Below are 14,183 nucleotides of genomic sequence, written 5' to 3'. Positions count from 1 at the left end.
CCGTGGTAACTGTGGAGAGAGAAAAACTCCCCTTTACCTGTAAGAAACCTGGAGCAGAATCAGCACCAGTTATTATTATTAATAATAATAATAATAATAATAAATATAATTATCTTAATAATACTACAAGTAGCAAAAACAATAATAATAATAATAGTAATGATGATTATTTTTGAATAAGCTGCATGAGTTCCCCCCCCCTGTCCTCACTTACACTGTTTGTATCATGTAAGTGTACAGCGAACTTATGTTTAGCCAACAGACCAGTTCGGGCCTGTCTCCACAAATATGACACTCATAAATCACACAGGGGGAAAAATCCATAAACACAGGTACAACCAAAATGTAGAATGTAGAACAATAAAAATAGGCTAAATAATGAATGTATTATTACACTGAGGGACCACAGGGTTATAAAAACAGGCACCTTTACAACCATTACGCAAACTACTATAGGACTACTACAAAGTTCTCTTAAGGTAATGGTACAGTCTATGTTAAGACTCAAGCACAACAAACAGTCTGATCAGGAGTCTGTTTTATTACATATCATTAATTTAATAATATAATCATCATCACTGAGACGTGGCGCAGCAATAAGCCTGATCTGTTACAACCTTATATTGACAATGACCATTAGTTAAGGCATGATTCAAGGAGGCAGATGTGGCAATGTTAGATTTCTTAAGCAGAGTCCATAAAATACAATGACGCTTCATTATATAAGCAGAAAAAAATTACAAACCACACAAAACGTCTATGATAAATTCCTTAAACCTTAAGGAAAATGCAAATGGCCACTGGATATATTCAAATTACACTGACATGTTAATAGAAACATAATGACAGCAGTAAAACAAGTTATAGACTCATGAACACATTTCATCAGAGTGCTTTTTGCATAAAGAAAGTGCATAGAGGTTAAAATGACAATGGGCCTTACAGTTATTAGTCATCATGTAGAGTGAAAACACAGAAAAAACAGGAATGTTATCAACCATATTTGAACAAAATGTCCTGTAATAATACATTGTACTGCAGGTATTGGAAATACAGATTTGATTTTTGATTTTTAAGAGTTAATATCTTTAAAAATCTGAGTGGCAAAATAGGTCTGTTCCAGTAAAAGAATCATTTATGAAACTATTTGATGATGCTGAGGCTACTTTCATCTGTTGTCACAATCCAAATCAAAATGTATAAAAATCGAGCTAGCTAAAATACAGCTTTAATTTATCTCCATTACACAATCTACATAACCTGTGAATTCCATCTGAGGAACACAGTAGCCAGAGATGAATTACTTTGACAATAATACAGTATGTGGATGCTGGACTACTACTACTCCATCCACAGTTGTTGGTCAGCGTTCAGGGCAAAGCCTTGCGGTCCAGGAGGTCAGTCGGCAGCAAAGGGCTCAGTAAGTGAGAGGAGTCAGAATGAAGAGGCGATCCTCTTCCTTCCTGATCCACTTCAGCAGTTTGTTGACAGCAGACACCGCCAGGGCCTTGGTCCCCAGCGGACTGAAGCAGAGGTAGAGCTCGAAGCCGCTCGTCACCTGCACAAAAGACGAGAGGAAAAGACTTGGGGCATCATGAAGCCATTCAAATGTCAGTGGTTGCTTTGGCTCAATTTCAGTATGAAAAACAAAAAAAAGGAAAACTGGCCTGACTCATTTTATTTTACATATACAAAGTGCTGTTCTCATAAAAGCATATTCAGCGTACAGTTGAACTTTAATAATAATATTGCAAAATAATGGGTATAAATCATTTCTTCATCTCTGATGAAGAACGTGGGAAAAAAGGGAAAAAAATGCAATTTCTTTGATTTCTTTGATTTCTTTTCAATTAGTTTTCAATGATTTGGTCAGCGTTGCATGTCTGAAAGCTGCTTATGAGGCGCTGACAACTGCATACATCGTTTGGATGAGAAGTTGTTATTTCTTTCACAGCATTTTTTGATAATGACCAAATTTATTGATAAGAATATGATGAGGATACACAACGTTGAGATGCTCTGATAAATGCCAGTGTGTTTCGTAATGTCAAATCATGTGCAATGTGAGATTTGGGAGAAAATTGGTGCATAACGTTTTGTGAAAAGAGTTCTGAAATACTGAAAAAACATCACATGTCACAATGTCTTACCCATGCCAGCAGGTTCTCAGTTTCACCACAGCGGTAGAAGGAACAGAGTGGTCTTGTTGGATGGTGCAAGCAGCTGTGAAGGTCCTGGTACAAACCCATCAGCCTTTCCTGTTCTTCATCAGACTGGTACACCACAGGAAACTCAGGACTAGAGGAAGAGGAGGAAGAGTATAGCGCTAAGGGCAACACCTGAAGATTTGCACGAATACAGATTTCCACTCAAACAGAAGTTTAACCATTAAATTAATTCCACAGACACCCTACCCACCTGGTGTACAGCCCCGAACTCTTTGATTTGTACAGGAAGTGCCTGAGCTCTGGGATGCCCACCTGTGCCACAGAATAACTGGGAGATTTAAGCGCCTCCTTCAGAGCCTGGTAGGCACTGCGCTTACTTAACCTCTCCAGGAACCGCTTCTTGCAGTCAGACATATTAAAAAAGTCCTCTCTGTCTGTTGACACCAAGATGAGGCAGAGCTCGGACGCAGGCTCCAGGTATGAAATGTGAGCGTGGAAAAATCCAGCAGTGTTAAACTTTGGCAGGCAGATGGGCGTCCAACCTTCACCCTCCCGGAAGGAGGAGGAGGAGCCGACTAGGTTGAAGACCAGGTGCAAGTCTATGTGGTGGAGGAACTGGTCCTTTTTTCTTATCAGCGTAACCAGCTGGTCGCCCGCCAGCAGGATGGAGAACACTAGGTTTGTGGCTTTGGCGGCCTGCAGGCTCGATGACACCACATCCCTGGCGGAGGCGGCCAGAGGCAGGCAGGTGACAGCGCTGAGCAACAGGCCGGGGTCCCGGTCCAGCCGATGCAGCAGGTTATCAGTGAGATACTCGGAGCCAGCCAGCAGGCGCCGCAGGTCGTAGTTCTGCTTGTGCTTGAAGATGTGGTTGAGCTGAGTGAGCGTGAGCAGGCTGACGATCTGGTAATAGATGTACTGCAGCTCCCGCAGCAGCTCCTTGTCTGACTGGCATGTCCGATACACGCCCACCAGGACCAGGGGGCTCTTGCTGAGGAAAACCACTTTGCAGCCATCTGACACAAACAGATTTCATTAAATGCATTTTAGACCCATTTGTTTTACATATGAAACGTACCATATGGTAAAGCCTAAGGCTACAATCACACTACTACATTTTCCTTTGAAAACACGTCGACTCGGCTACGGTTACGCCTGGCGTCCACACTACTTCGGAGTTAGAGCTGCTAAACCGCAGATGTTTAGAAATGCTGCTGGCCTCGTTTTAGTTTGAAAACTACATTAGTAGTTAGTCTGGATGGGCAGAAACAGAGATGTTTGAAAACAATGACGTAGACACTTACAACCGCTTGCTGTTTGGGTCTTTTTGGTCATGACGTAGCCTTCGCTGATTCACCACGCTCCTATCTGACCCCTTCGAGGAGAAAACAATCCCGTATTACCAGTGTAGAACGCAACATGGATAATCAATTACAAGAGTTGCGTACCCTTTTGTCTCTGCTAACAGCTGTTGTGCAGTTAAATTCAGCATTCTACAATAATACAACTGCTTACATGTGTAGGAGACGTGCCCAGTGTACGTGTTCGTTTTCAGACGTCTTAGTAGGAACGGGGACTAAAACTGATACGGAACCAAAACAATCACGTGGACAGGGATTGTTTTAGATAGATTTTCAAACGAAAACATAGTAGTATGGATGTAGCCTATATTCTGACCTGCATGGATGGAGCGGATGATGTTCTTCTCAGCTTCTACGACGGACACAAGGGCCATCATCACCCCCACGGTGCTGGACAGAGCCTCCTCTGTGCCGTAGCGGGTGTAGATCGGCTTTCCAGCATCGCTCAGCACAAACACGTGTTTTCTGTGGCTCCTCCACGCCTCACTGGAAACATCCTCCTCCTTAGACCTGCTCTCCAATGGACTGGCATTGTTGGGTGGCTCCTCTATGTTTTCTTCCCCCACCAGCACCTTGAGCTCCTCCTCTGCATGCTCTCCTTCTGATTTGTCAAGTTCGTCGTCCCTGCGAGCGTCCTTCTCAACCTCTGCATTCAGATCCTCGAAAGACTGTGCGTGGACGAACATTGCACTCTTCTGACCGGCGCCTGCATCGATGTAGTGATAAAAGATGGTCATATGTTTGTCAGTATGATGCATGGATGTAAAATGAATGAACGATTAAGCATATAAAACCAAAGGTCTGTTGGAGGAAGTTTTTTGTGCTTCTTATCTTTTGGCCTTTTCCGAGGAAAGCTCATAAAAGTAAAAACTAACGCTTGAAAGTCCTTTTATGTAAATTCATTTTAAATTCGATAGAACTAGATTTGTATTTGGATCTGCACCAAATAGCACACACTTCTAGTCTTCTAAATAAGTCAGATTTGTTTCATCAAGATCCACAATTTATTTCCTGAGAAATCAACGAAAATGTGGAAAAACATGCAACTTTAAAGAAAGTGAAAAAAAAATCCTGGATCCTTATATCAGGTTTTGGTTTCTGTCCAGTAGTCCTTGCATAATCCTGCTGACTAACAAACAAATGCACATGAAAACATAACATCCTTGGCGGCAGTAAGAAAAGAAAATACCTCAAGTGTGAACACTAACTGGTTGGACTGGCAAATAATTGCCCCACCTCCACTGAGATCACCACACAAAACCACCTCTGGGTGACACAGTCAGGAACGGAGAAACTGTTGGCCTGGCTGATAAAGCTGGCACATGAAATCTTACATTGTACCTTTTTGCTTTGCAAGATACTATTTTATACTATGAAACTAAAAAAGTAAAGTAAATTCATTCGTTTGTTTTTTTTAACACTGACTGTTACCACCCGTCCAGAGTCCGCCACAACACCCCTTTGATTTGGTCTCGAATTAACATTTTATTAGAGGCAAAAAAAAAGAGCACAGTCCTTTTCTACAAATGCCATTTTTCAGAGCAGCCACAGAAATGAATGACATCTGGTCATGACTTATTTAATTTAGAGAAAGAGAAGAATAGAACCACTGTGATAGAAAGTAAGATAACTTGGCCTTAAATGTCCTATTCGTGTCCAGATTGAAACGTGCAAACACAGAAAATGTTACACCATTCTCCTGTCAGAGTTGGATTTGTTGGCGCTGGATAAGACAGAAGTGAGCTGCTGTCGACAGGCTGTTAAAAAAAACACCAACCTCCCTCTTCAGACGTCAGTCAGTAGATGTCTTTTATCACAGCTCTTGCAAGAGATTGCGAGAAGACGAGTTCCTAGTTGATTGTTGGTATGACGAAGCTTTAAAAATTCTGCATTCTGACGCTCGGTCTATTCATAAAGTCAAAAATTCCAGAGTTTATCACAAGACCACTGACCTAAAACTGACGACAATATGGCCGTTTGAGTGACATGCAGATTAAAAAAGACATTATTGTTGTGATTTCCTTACACAAACAGGATGTTTATATTCATGCTGTCTCTCTCTCTCTCTCACACACATTCAGTACTAACACTAATTTTGCATGGTCGTAACAAAGCAAAATGGAAAACTTTTTCGACACTGTTTTATCATGAGATTAAAAACAAGTCATTGTGGTTTATGTGCCCATTTGTTGCCTAGCAACTATTGGTCGACAGGATGTCTACTCATGGAACACCATTCACCACCATGAGGGAAGTTGATTACTCTCATACTGTAAGCATGCACGCTCTTGGAATGATATATTGAAAACCAACATAACTGCAGACACTGACCACTGCAAAGATTTTCTGTTCATTTTTTTTTTTTTTTTTAAATCGTGGTGGATTCAAGCAGCAATCATAGATGCTACATTTTAGAGTGTAGTGCCATCTATTCTTTAGTTTTAGTTTTGCATCAATGACACTTTGCAGAAGAGTTATTACTTAGGGTTGATGACGGTGGATCTTATCCATGGCCTGATGCATGATCAGCTCACTCAGAAGGACACTGGCATACTGTAAACGTTACCCTCGTGTACTGTACACATGTTGGACGTTTTGTGATATAATCCCATGAGACAAAAGAAAAAAATGACATGAATCAATAATTTCATTCATTTGCTTTTCCAAGTCAAGACATCCACACAGACCTGAAACAAAAGAGGTGGTCTACTTCCTGACAAACGTTAGCAGGAGAGTCTATCACCTGCAGCAGATTGGCAGCAGTGATGTGTGGGGGGGGGGGAGGCCCTGATGGGAGTGTTTCAGGACATGTGACCAGGGCCTGTTTCAGGAAGACCAGGGAGATGACACTGAGGGTTTCCGGTTCTCTGATGAGGACAATGTTGTTGAGAAGGTTCACTGTTTCCACAACAACAAGCCTCAAATCAAGGGACAAGAAACTGTACCAACACCGTTTTTCTTCGCCCTCTACACCTCTGAATTCTGCCTGGACTCTGCTCTGTGTGCCGTACAGAGGTGCTCGGATGACCTTGTTTACAGAGACTTAATGGAAAACTCCGAAGGATGGTGCAACCGCAACAACTTTCAACTCAATATTGGAAAATCTGACAAAAAGCTTGTGGTGGACATTCAGTAAAACAAGAGGCCCCCGTGCTGCTTCAAGAGGCGAGAGAGTGGAGACAAGTTTCTAGGGCTGCAACTCAACAACAAACTGGACACCACTGAGGCCCTCTACAGGAAAATACAGATTGTGCATTCACACTGACTGGGGAAATTATCGTGAAGGCCATCTCAAGTCGGAAAAACAACTTCGGAAAGCAAAAATGTTTGTTCACTAGTTGCTGATGTCATCACCTATAAATCAATTTACACAATTTTACAGTCAGTTACGCATAGTAGCTTTTATTATGAACTCGTCAAATGTTAGTTTTGTCACTTGCAAACTGCATGTCCACCTCTCACAAGGGCCTAACTTGCACGTTTTGAAAAAATGATATGCCTGTCACACCCCATCCTTTGTCTTTGCTCTGTTTTTATGCAAATATTTGAAAGAAGTGTCAGTATTGTTGAAACGCTGTGCGCCCAACAAGCAGGTTTGAAAGGCCAGCTCCACCACAAAGAGGAAGCAGCGAGATCCGCCATCAGACTCGGGGGGAAAAAACACCACAGCACCCAGAACCTACAGCCTCCCCTGGCTGAGATTCACAACCACACAATACTTTAACTATCACCACCACAGTATATGGACATTAATATACAAGCAGACACTGCAAGAGGCTGGAGTAACTTTAACAGCCTGCCACACAGTACAGAGCATCACATGACCTCACATCATCTTAGACCATAAATTGCTGTGCATTCTGTGCTTTAAAAGCAGAACAGAAGAACTTGTTAGCTTATACATGTATTATACACACATGAACATATATATTGCACATGCATATACACACAAAACTATTTTATTGTGCATTGCAGAATGTGTGATGCATGGGTAAGTTTCTTTCTTTGATTCAATGTTCTTTTAACTGCTGTGTCAAACTGAATTCCCCCTATATGAATGCCGCCTCACCTGGTTCAGTTCCTTCCACCAGACCTGGAGTGGGGCTTTCCGCCCTCTCAGTGCGGAGGCGCTCCACAGGAGCCAGGGAGCCATTCTCCCAGGATGCACTCGCCCTTGGGGCTTCACCATCCATCACTGCTGCTGCTTATGGCAGAGACACACACCTGGCAGGACAGACAGACAGAGAGCTGTAGGGTCAAAGGTCAACAACTTCACGACTGAGGCTGGGATTAAAAGTCAAACTGGTTGCAGTATTGGTGCTGTTATGAATCAATCAAAGTTGATGGTCCACAGCACTAACCCTCTGTATTTGCAGACAAGTTGCAGAACTGAAGCTGATGAGTCTCTTTACTAGTGGCTGCTGAGAAACTAAACCAGTAAACATAAGAGCTTCCTGTGAGAGTTACACCTTTTCTCCTTCACACTGACATGTTTCTATTGTACTTCACGCTTTTGGATTTCATGTTTACACCCTCTGTCTTTTTTATAAATCATATAACGATCCTTGTTTCACCCCCTTCAGTCTGAGACACGTCCAGACATGCAGATACAGAACTTTAGAAGCAGCCACTTTAAATGCTAACTGTAGCACAAAGTCAACAGTATATAAAGCTATCAAGCTAGCTGTGTGTCTGCTTTAACCACCCTCGTCTTCACACGGAACCCCTGATAAATTATTGTAAAGTGTTTACCTTTCATTTCCGGTCCTGTCTACATTAGGTTGGGGAGCTCCACTTTAGCGCAGCTAGCTAACTAGCACAGACACAAGAGTGAAGCACTTTACTAGCTAGTCAACGTCAGGTCGGAAGGAGGAATTGTGGGATATGAAGTTCTCTTCCAGAAGATCTCTTTCGATATGGGGGGTGAACGGGCTCATTTGGTTGGAATTAAATAAAATTCATTCTAAAGGTAATTTCATCTTTCATGTGCTGTTAGATTAACCAAAGTTCCTTATTTGATGCTGATGGTGCATTAGTCTTCATCAATCCACTAAGCTTGTTCATTACCAAGATAAGTAAATGAATAGATGCTATAAGGGATTTTTTGTATATTTTACTTCCTCACACTTAATGTGAATGTGTGAGATGGAAAATTTCTCTTAAAAAGGTGGATATCATTGTGTTCATAAATGTCCCCAATGAAACTGTCATGATCAGAAATACAAGTTTTGCTTTCACTTTACTGTCCTCACAGTGTCATTTAAAAAAACAACTGTGTATGTAGAAGCTGATATGTCGGAGGATTTGTGGCTGCGCCTGAACGCAGCGTCTTGCAGAGCAAAAAAAAAAAACAGACGAAGAAGTCAGGGGCGGGGCTTGTGTTTAAACGTACGGCGCGGATACGGAAGAGATGTATTGTGTTTGTTAAAGCTAGCTGGTTAGCTTCGGCCTCATAGCATAACGTGAACTGGGTTAAACATTGGAAGGACATTTGACAGATACGTGTAGGATGTTTCAGTAACTTAACATCTTCGTTTGGTGAGTATGGTGACGACTGATAGGGTTAAAGTTGCCATTACTCTAAGCTAACGGGACATTAGCGTGTTGTGGGACGATATCGTTGCATGTGTAGCCCAGTGTGTGTATTTCATATTACAAACACATGTGTGGAAAAGATACGTGTATTTGTATGTTTACTCTGTTGTTTATTTAACTTTCTTTCTGTAAAGTCAATACAGGACGACCCTTGCTACTTTAAGATGCCAATCCGAGCACTGTGTACTATCTGCTCCGATTTCTTCGATCACTCCAGAGATGTAGCTGCCATCCACTGCGGACACACTTTCCACTATGAATGGTACAAAAAAGTCCAATCTTCAACAGCACATCAGCTTCTCTGACACATTTCAACCGCGGCTCACTTTTACCTGTCCTGTTTTTCCTCAGTCTCCTCCAGTGGTTTCAGATAGCCCCCACAAAAACATGTCCACAGTGCAGGAAACAGGTACAGTAACTTAAAGTCAATTACAAGTACTAACAAATGAGGCACGTTTATGTTTTCTTCATCAAATAATTATTTCTCAGGTTAAGCCAAAAAAAAAGGAAAAGCACAAACAAATAACAAGAAAGCACTTAAAGAAAACAACAATCACAAATAATACCAGAAATAGGGCTATCACATATGAACTAAATCATATATAGTAATGAAAGCATCTTAAGAGCTTTCTTGTGTCTGACAAATTTTGGTGATTTAACACTTTTTTTCCAAAGGTTAAAACTAGGTTTGTTTTTTGAAGTATCTACATTTATGTATACAAAACGTCCCTAATAACAGCATACTATCAGGGAGAAATGTAATGTCATTAATGTGACTTCATCTTCTAGAAATCAGCGAGCTACCACTAACCCACACTCCTCCTACTTGCCAGAAAAAAAAGCATAATCCTATGTGCTGTTGTTCTCTGTGTGTGTGTGTGTGTGCAGGTCAGCACCAGACACATTATCAGCAAGCTGTTCTTTGATGTGGGTGGAGAGGAGGGGGCCCCAGGCGCAGACCCAGAAAGCTTACAGGTGCCCAATTCACAACAACCAAACACTATACCAGTGGAATCAACGCTATTTAGTCACAAATAGTGTGAGAAATAGTTTGCCCAGACACATAGATATTCAGACTGATGCCATCGATTTTCAGATTTTGCCGTCACATCATCTGGATGTCATCTCATTGTGTTTCTCCCGTCCTTAGAATGAGCTGGATCGAATTAAGGTGCTTTTGAGCTCTAAAGGTAAGAAACTAAGCTGTACCATGATGGCGCCTGATTATTTTGAGTGTAAAGTAGTAGTTAATCTGTCTGCTCAATTTGTAGAGCGAGACTGGCGGGACAAACAGAATGTGGTGGACAGTTTGAAGGACACCGTTGACAAGCAGAGAAGAGACCTGGACAGCACGAAGAAAGAGATAATGGAAAAGGACATGCTCTGCTCTGCACTTAGAGTACGCTGTCTGTTCTTCCTAGTTCAAATTCATTCTCTGTACTGACTGATACTGTCCCATACTCTGATTATTTATCTGTATAATGTTTTGGTCTCTTACAGAAGCAGATGACGTACCTAGAGACACAGCAGAATGATGTTCAGGCTGCCAAGGACGAGATTCGCAGACTCAGAACCAAGATGAAAACTTTTGAAAGGTGTCTGCAGTCACATCGTCTAGGGCCACATTTTAATAATCACTATATTGACCTGTGTGAAAATGTTTTAATTGTCTTAAACATTTCAATATTGTAAAATCATTATTATTCAATTGAATATACAGATAAATATAAGCAAGGAAAGACCTCAGTGAGCATCCTTTGCATAGAGCTGTCTCTTCTTTCATTGTATAAGAAAGTCACTGAATAATGGAAACTAACACTGCCATTTTGTCCCTCAGCCTGGACGTGTTGTTACAGGGTCAGAGAGCAGAGGTGGAGTCCATGATCACAGATATGGGTGTCAGCCATGCAGCAATGGAGCAGCTCTCCATCTACTGCATCTCTCTCAAGAAGTAAAGAGTCCAATTGTGTCTATGTAGTCACTAACACCCACTTCAAACCTGGTATCAACATCCGTCCTGAGTGATCAGATCACAAGTGGTCAGTGCTAAGTTCAGGTCTGAACGCACCCGTTCTGAGATCAAATCACTCAGACCACATTGGAACACACAGGGCTACATTATTTTTGCTGTGTGAACACAAATCCATCCTGGACCACATATGAAAGACCGACTACTCAGCTGACGTCCTCTGACCTACTACACTTTTACAAGGAATCTAACGTATTTTTGAGCTTGTGTTGATTTGTCTGTGGCCACAGACACAATATAAACACTGACGAACACATAATGACTGATACTTTTCTTAAATTATAAAAATATTTCTTCACAGCAGCTGCACAATATTCAGTCAGGCCCTCCTGAATCCTCTCTTTCTCGCTTTCACTGACACATACAAGACACACAGTGACATTGGACACACCTGTAAACTCTTGACTGGATAAAAACATCATTTGTTCTACGTGAACACACATGACGTACATGTTTATTTGCCTATAGAACGGTGAAGTGATATCGATCACAAGTGGCCACAGGAGACACATTCAGGTCACATTTTAATACCAAGTGTGATACTTACTTACCACTTGTGATCGTATCTCTCAGGATGGATGTTGATACCAGGCCTGGGTCGGGCCGAAGTTACAGCTTGTCGTTTTCAATTTATCACTTTAGTCTTAATTAATGCAGTTTCCCCTATCATCATTCTCTGTACATTAATCCCATCCCTTTTCAGAGAGTATGATAATCTAAAAGGAAGCCTGAAGTCTTCAAATGACATGTGCGAGAAGCTCAAGAGAGAAGTGATCTCCTCAAACTGCAAGGTAAATTTATCTGAGTGAGTGACCAATCTACATCCAGAGGAAGCGACATTAAACCTTACATTTCTAATGTTTTTTCTTCTGTGTGTGCGTCTGTATGATTTCAGTTACAAAAATCCTCAGTGGGGATGAATCAGTCCAAGAAGGACATGGAGTCTCTGCAGAATGAGCTGTCAAATGCAGACAGAGAGATCTCTGTAAGCAAACCTGCCAATTCTTCAGTTTGTTTTATAAAAAACAATCTTTGTTAATAAATTGACATGTGTCTTTCTCCAGAGTCTGAGGAAGAAAGTGGAGTTTCTTCAGAAGACTCTGAGCACGCCGACGCGGACAAACGAAACCCTTAGTCGGCTCGTCTTTGAAAGGTGCGTGTCGCGCAGGCACTGGACTGACATCCCCTAACACTTGTGATGAGTTTTCATGAAAGCAAAGCCATGCGGGATTGTGTTGATGACGTTTCTCTGCTTACCTTTCAGCCCGGCCCCTATGGAGCTGAAGCAGCCCCGCCTTCACCAGCCTGCAGATTGCGAGGACATTGACCTCAATATGACCTATGACGTGTCTACACCAGATGATGTTGCCAAGAGGCCGTCGCACATCCCGTCTAAGAAGATGCGTCTTGACCCTCCAGTGTAAGTCTTTTGTCGCTCGTGTGTTTCTCTGTTCTGAGGACGTTGTGGAAGCTGAGACTAGTGAGTTGTGTGTTTCTAAACTAAAACTGTCTGTAAAACCCTTTGTTTTCAGAACGTCCAAACACAAGGAGAAAAGTTTAACTTCAACAAAGGTACGTTTTTGAAAGTCTCTTAACTAGGACCATTTAAAAATCTAGTGTATATTTTTGTGTCATTAATATATACTTTTTTGTACCTCAGGCTCAACATGAGGATGGATCCATGGATCTCTTTATGAGGAACTCCCTCCTGTTTAGAAAGAAAACTTTTGGCAGCATGTTGGACCCTCACAGGAAGCCTGGAGTTGTACGTACAAACACAACCCTCTGCTGAAAATGTTCTAATATGACATTTGTACTTTTAGTGGTTTGACTGAAGACACCATTTCTCATTTCAGGTGAGAACTGGTTATGATGGATTAGGAGGCCGAACTAAATTCATCCAAGCTGTATCCTGCTTTCTGTCTTTCTGAAATATTTGTGTTTTAATGGCTGTTCCTTTATTTGAAATAACCCCTGATTAGAGAGTAGAGTTTTTTATACGGTGTCTGTTTATGAAGTGCAGTAAATCTATCATTCAACACAAATTAAAAGCTGCACTAATTATCTTGTATACCATGTTGTTTTAGGTTTAGACTTTATTAACCCTATTTTAAGCAGCAGCAGCATTCAGCTGTTTTCAACAAAAAATGTTTATAAACAAACTGTACTTTAGCTGCTCAGCAGCAAATGAAATCTCACTTAAATTTCCCTCAGGTTCAATAAAGCGTTTATCTATCTATCAAGCAGCAAACTGATGATGTTGCAACTAGCTGCTTAAACCTGATAGTAGATTTAGCAGCTCAAGAGTCAGATATTTCCCTTTGGAGTTGGTGAAGATCGAAATGGGGTTTATATCTGATGTGTCAGATGGCAAATAACACATAAATGCTAATGTTGCTCCCTTTTAATATAACTTAATTTGTGTAATACTAGCTGTGGAGATTTTAGGTTGCCAGAGAACAGTAAAAGATAAAGTGAAAGGCAGGTCAGAAAAAAAAACTGCTTAAACATGTCTGCATCGTTCCTTAACCATCCACTCCAGTCTCCTCTATCAGAGATCCGCCCTCTGATGAAAGGTAAAAGGAAGAAGGTGACCAGGCCTCCGCCCAGGATTGAAACGTGCCTGACTCTGGACAGCTTCCTGCAGTGAGCGCCAGCTTCTCCTTCCCCCCGGACGACATGCTGGTCCTGCTCTGGCACAGATTTTTTGTGTGTGTTAGTCTGAATTTTCTATGTCAAGACTTCAGGCTTTTTTGAGCCTTTTTTGTAGTTGTGTGTCTGTGCCTCAGAGACAAACTTATTTTTGGACCATTCAAAAGTCAGTAGAACAGTATTATGTCCCCGATCATCACACATCTCTATTCTGACATCTGAAAAATAATTATTTATTATTTTTTCAGACTTATTTAAACTGTCTCCATGAACAGCAACATGTGGATATGATGTAGTTGTTTTTTTAGTTGTAATGGTTGTGTCGGATGAAAACCAACTAAAATAATAAACAATATTTTTTTTAATTAAGGTTTGTGT

At 41.3% G+C, this 14,183-nt stretch overlaps 2 protein-coding genes across 3 annotated transcripts; one reads left to right on the top strand and one right to left on the bottom strand.

Moving 5' to 3' along the window:
- Positions 1-523: 523 nt before the first annotated feature.
- On the bottom strand, positions 524-8,428 carry mon1a (MON1 secretory trafficking family member A). Its single transcript, XM_035152244.2, has 6 exons — positions 8,282-8,428; positions 7,599-7,753; positions 3,846-4,235; positions 2,419-3,184; positions 2,151-2,298; positions 524-1,558 (listed from the first exon to the last, which is right to left on the bottom strand). Exons 2-6 carry the CDS (start codon positions 7,720-7,722, stop codon positions 1,418-1,420), a joined length of 1,569 nt encoding a protein of 522 aa, XP_035008135.1. The 5' UTR covers positions 7,723-7,753; positions 8,282-8,428; the 3' UTR covers positions 524-1,417.
- LOC118104937 (TRAF-interacting protein) lies at positions 8,352-14,174 on the top strand. Of its 2 annotated transcripts, none has more exons than XM_035152246.1 (16): positions 8,352-8,498; positions 9,259-9,386; positions 9,476-9,533; positions 10,013-10,099; positions 10,275-10,314; positions 10,396-10,523; positions 10,625-10,719; positions 10,962-11,075; positions 11,857-11,944; positions 12,049-12,138; positions 12,218-12,306; positions 12,418-12,573; positions 12,686-12,725; positions 12,814-12,918; positions 13,010-13,060; positions 13,696-14,174. In XM_035152246.1, exons 2-16 carry the CDS (start codon positions 9,289-9,291, stop codon positions 13,801-13,803), a joined length of 1,347 nt encoding a protein of 448 aa, XP_035008137.1. In that variant the 5' UTR covers positions 8,352-8,498; positions 9,259-9,288; the 3' UTR covers positions 13,804-14,174. The 2 variants fall into 2 exon arrangements, with proteins under 2 accessions (XP_035008137.1, XP_035008136.1); XM_035152245.1 differs by lacking the exon at positions 8,352-8,498 and adding an exon at positions 8,876-9,067.
- Positions 14,175-14,183: the final 9 nt, after the last annotated feature.

The sequence above is a fragment of the Hippoglossus stenolepis genome, chromosome 3 (genome assembly GCF_022539355.2).
Source record: "Hippoglossus stenolepis isolate QCI-W04-F060 chromosome 3, HSTE1.2, whole genome shotgun sequence".
Taxonomy (NCBI): domain Eukaryota; kingdom Metazoa; phylum Chordata; class Actinopteri; order Pleuronectiformes; family Pleuronectidae; genus Hippoglossus; species Hippoglossus stenolepis.
Note: the sequence above shows the minus strand (reverse complement) of the source record. Positions and strands in the feature narration are given on the sequence as shown.

What these genes read in the sequence shown, in the direction of transcription:
- mon1a (XM_035152244.2), bottom strand. Translation starts at nt 7,722, where the DNA reads ATGGATGGTGAAGCCCCAAGGGCGAGTGCATCCTGGGAGAATGGCTCC. An exon ending in CATCCGCTCCATCCATGCAG is followed by an intron (nt 3,185 to 3,845) that starts GTCAGAATATAG and finishes TGTTTGTGTCAG; the next exon opens with ATGGCTGCAAAGTGGTTTTC. An exon ending in AGTTCGGGGCTGTACACCAG is followed by an intron (nt 2,299 to 2,418) that starts GTGGGTAGGGTG and finishes CTCTTCCTCTAG; the next exon opens with TCCTGAGTTTCCTGTGGTGT.
- LOC118104937 (XM_035152246.1), top strand. Translation starts at nt 9,289, where the DNA reads ATGCCAATCCGAGCACTGTGTACTATCTGCTCCGATTTCTTCGATCAC. An exon ending in GGTGCTTTTGAGCTCTAAAG is followed by an intron (nt 10,315 to 10,395) that starts GTAAGAAACTAA and finishes CTCAATTTGTAG; the next exon opens with AGCGAGACTGGCGGGACAAA. An exon ending in AGTCGGCTCGTCTTTGAAAG is followed by an intron (nt 12,307 to 12,417) that starts GTGCGTGTCGCG and finishes CTTACCTTTCAG; the next exon opens with CCCGGCCCCTATGGAGCTGA.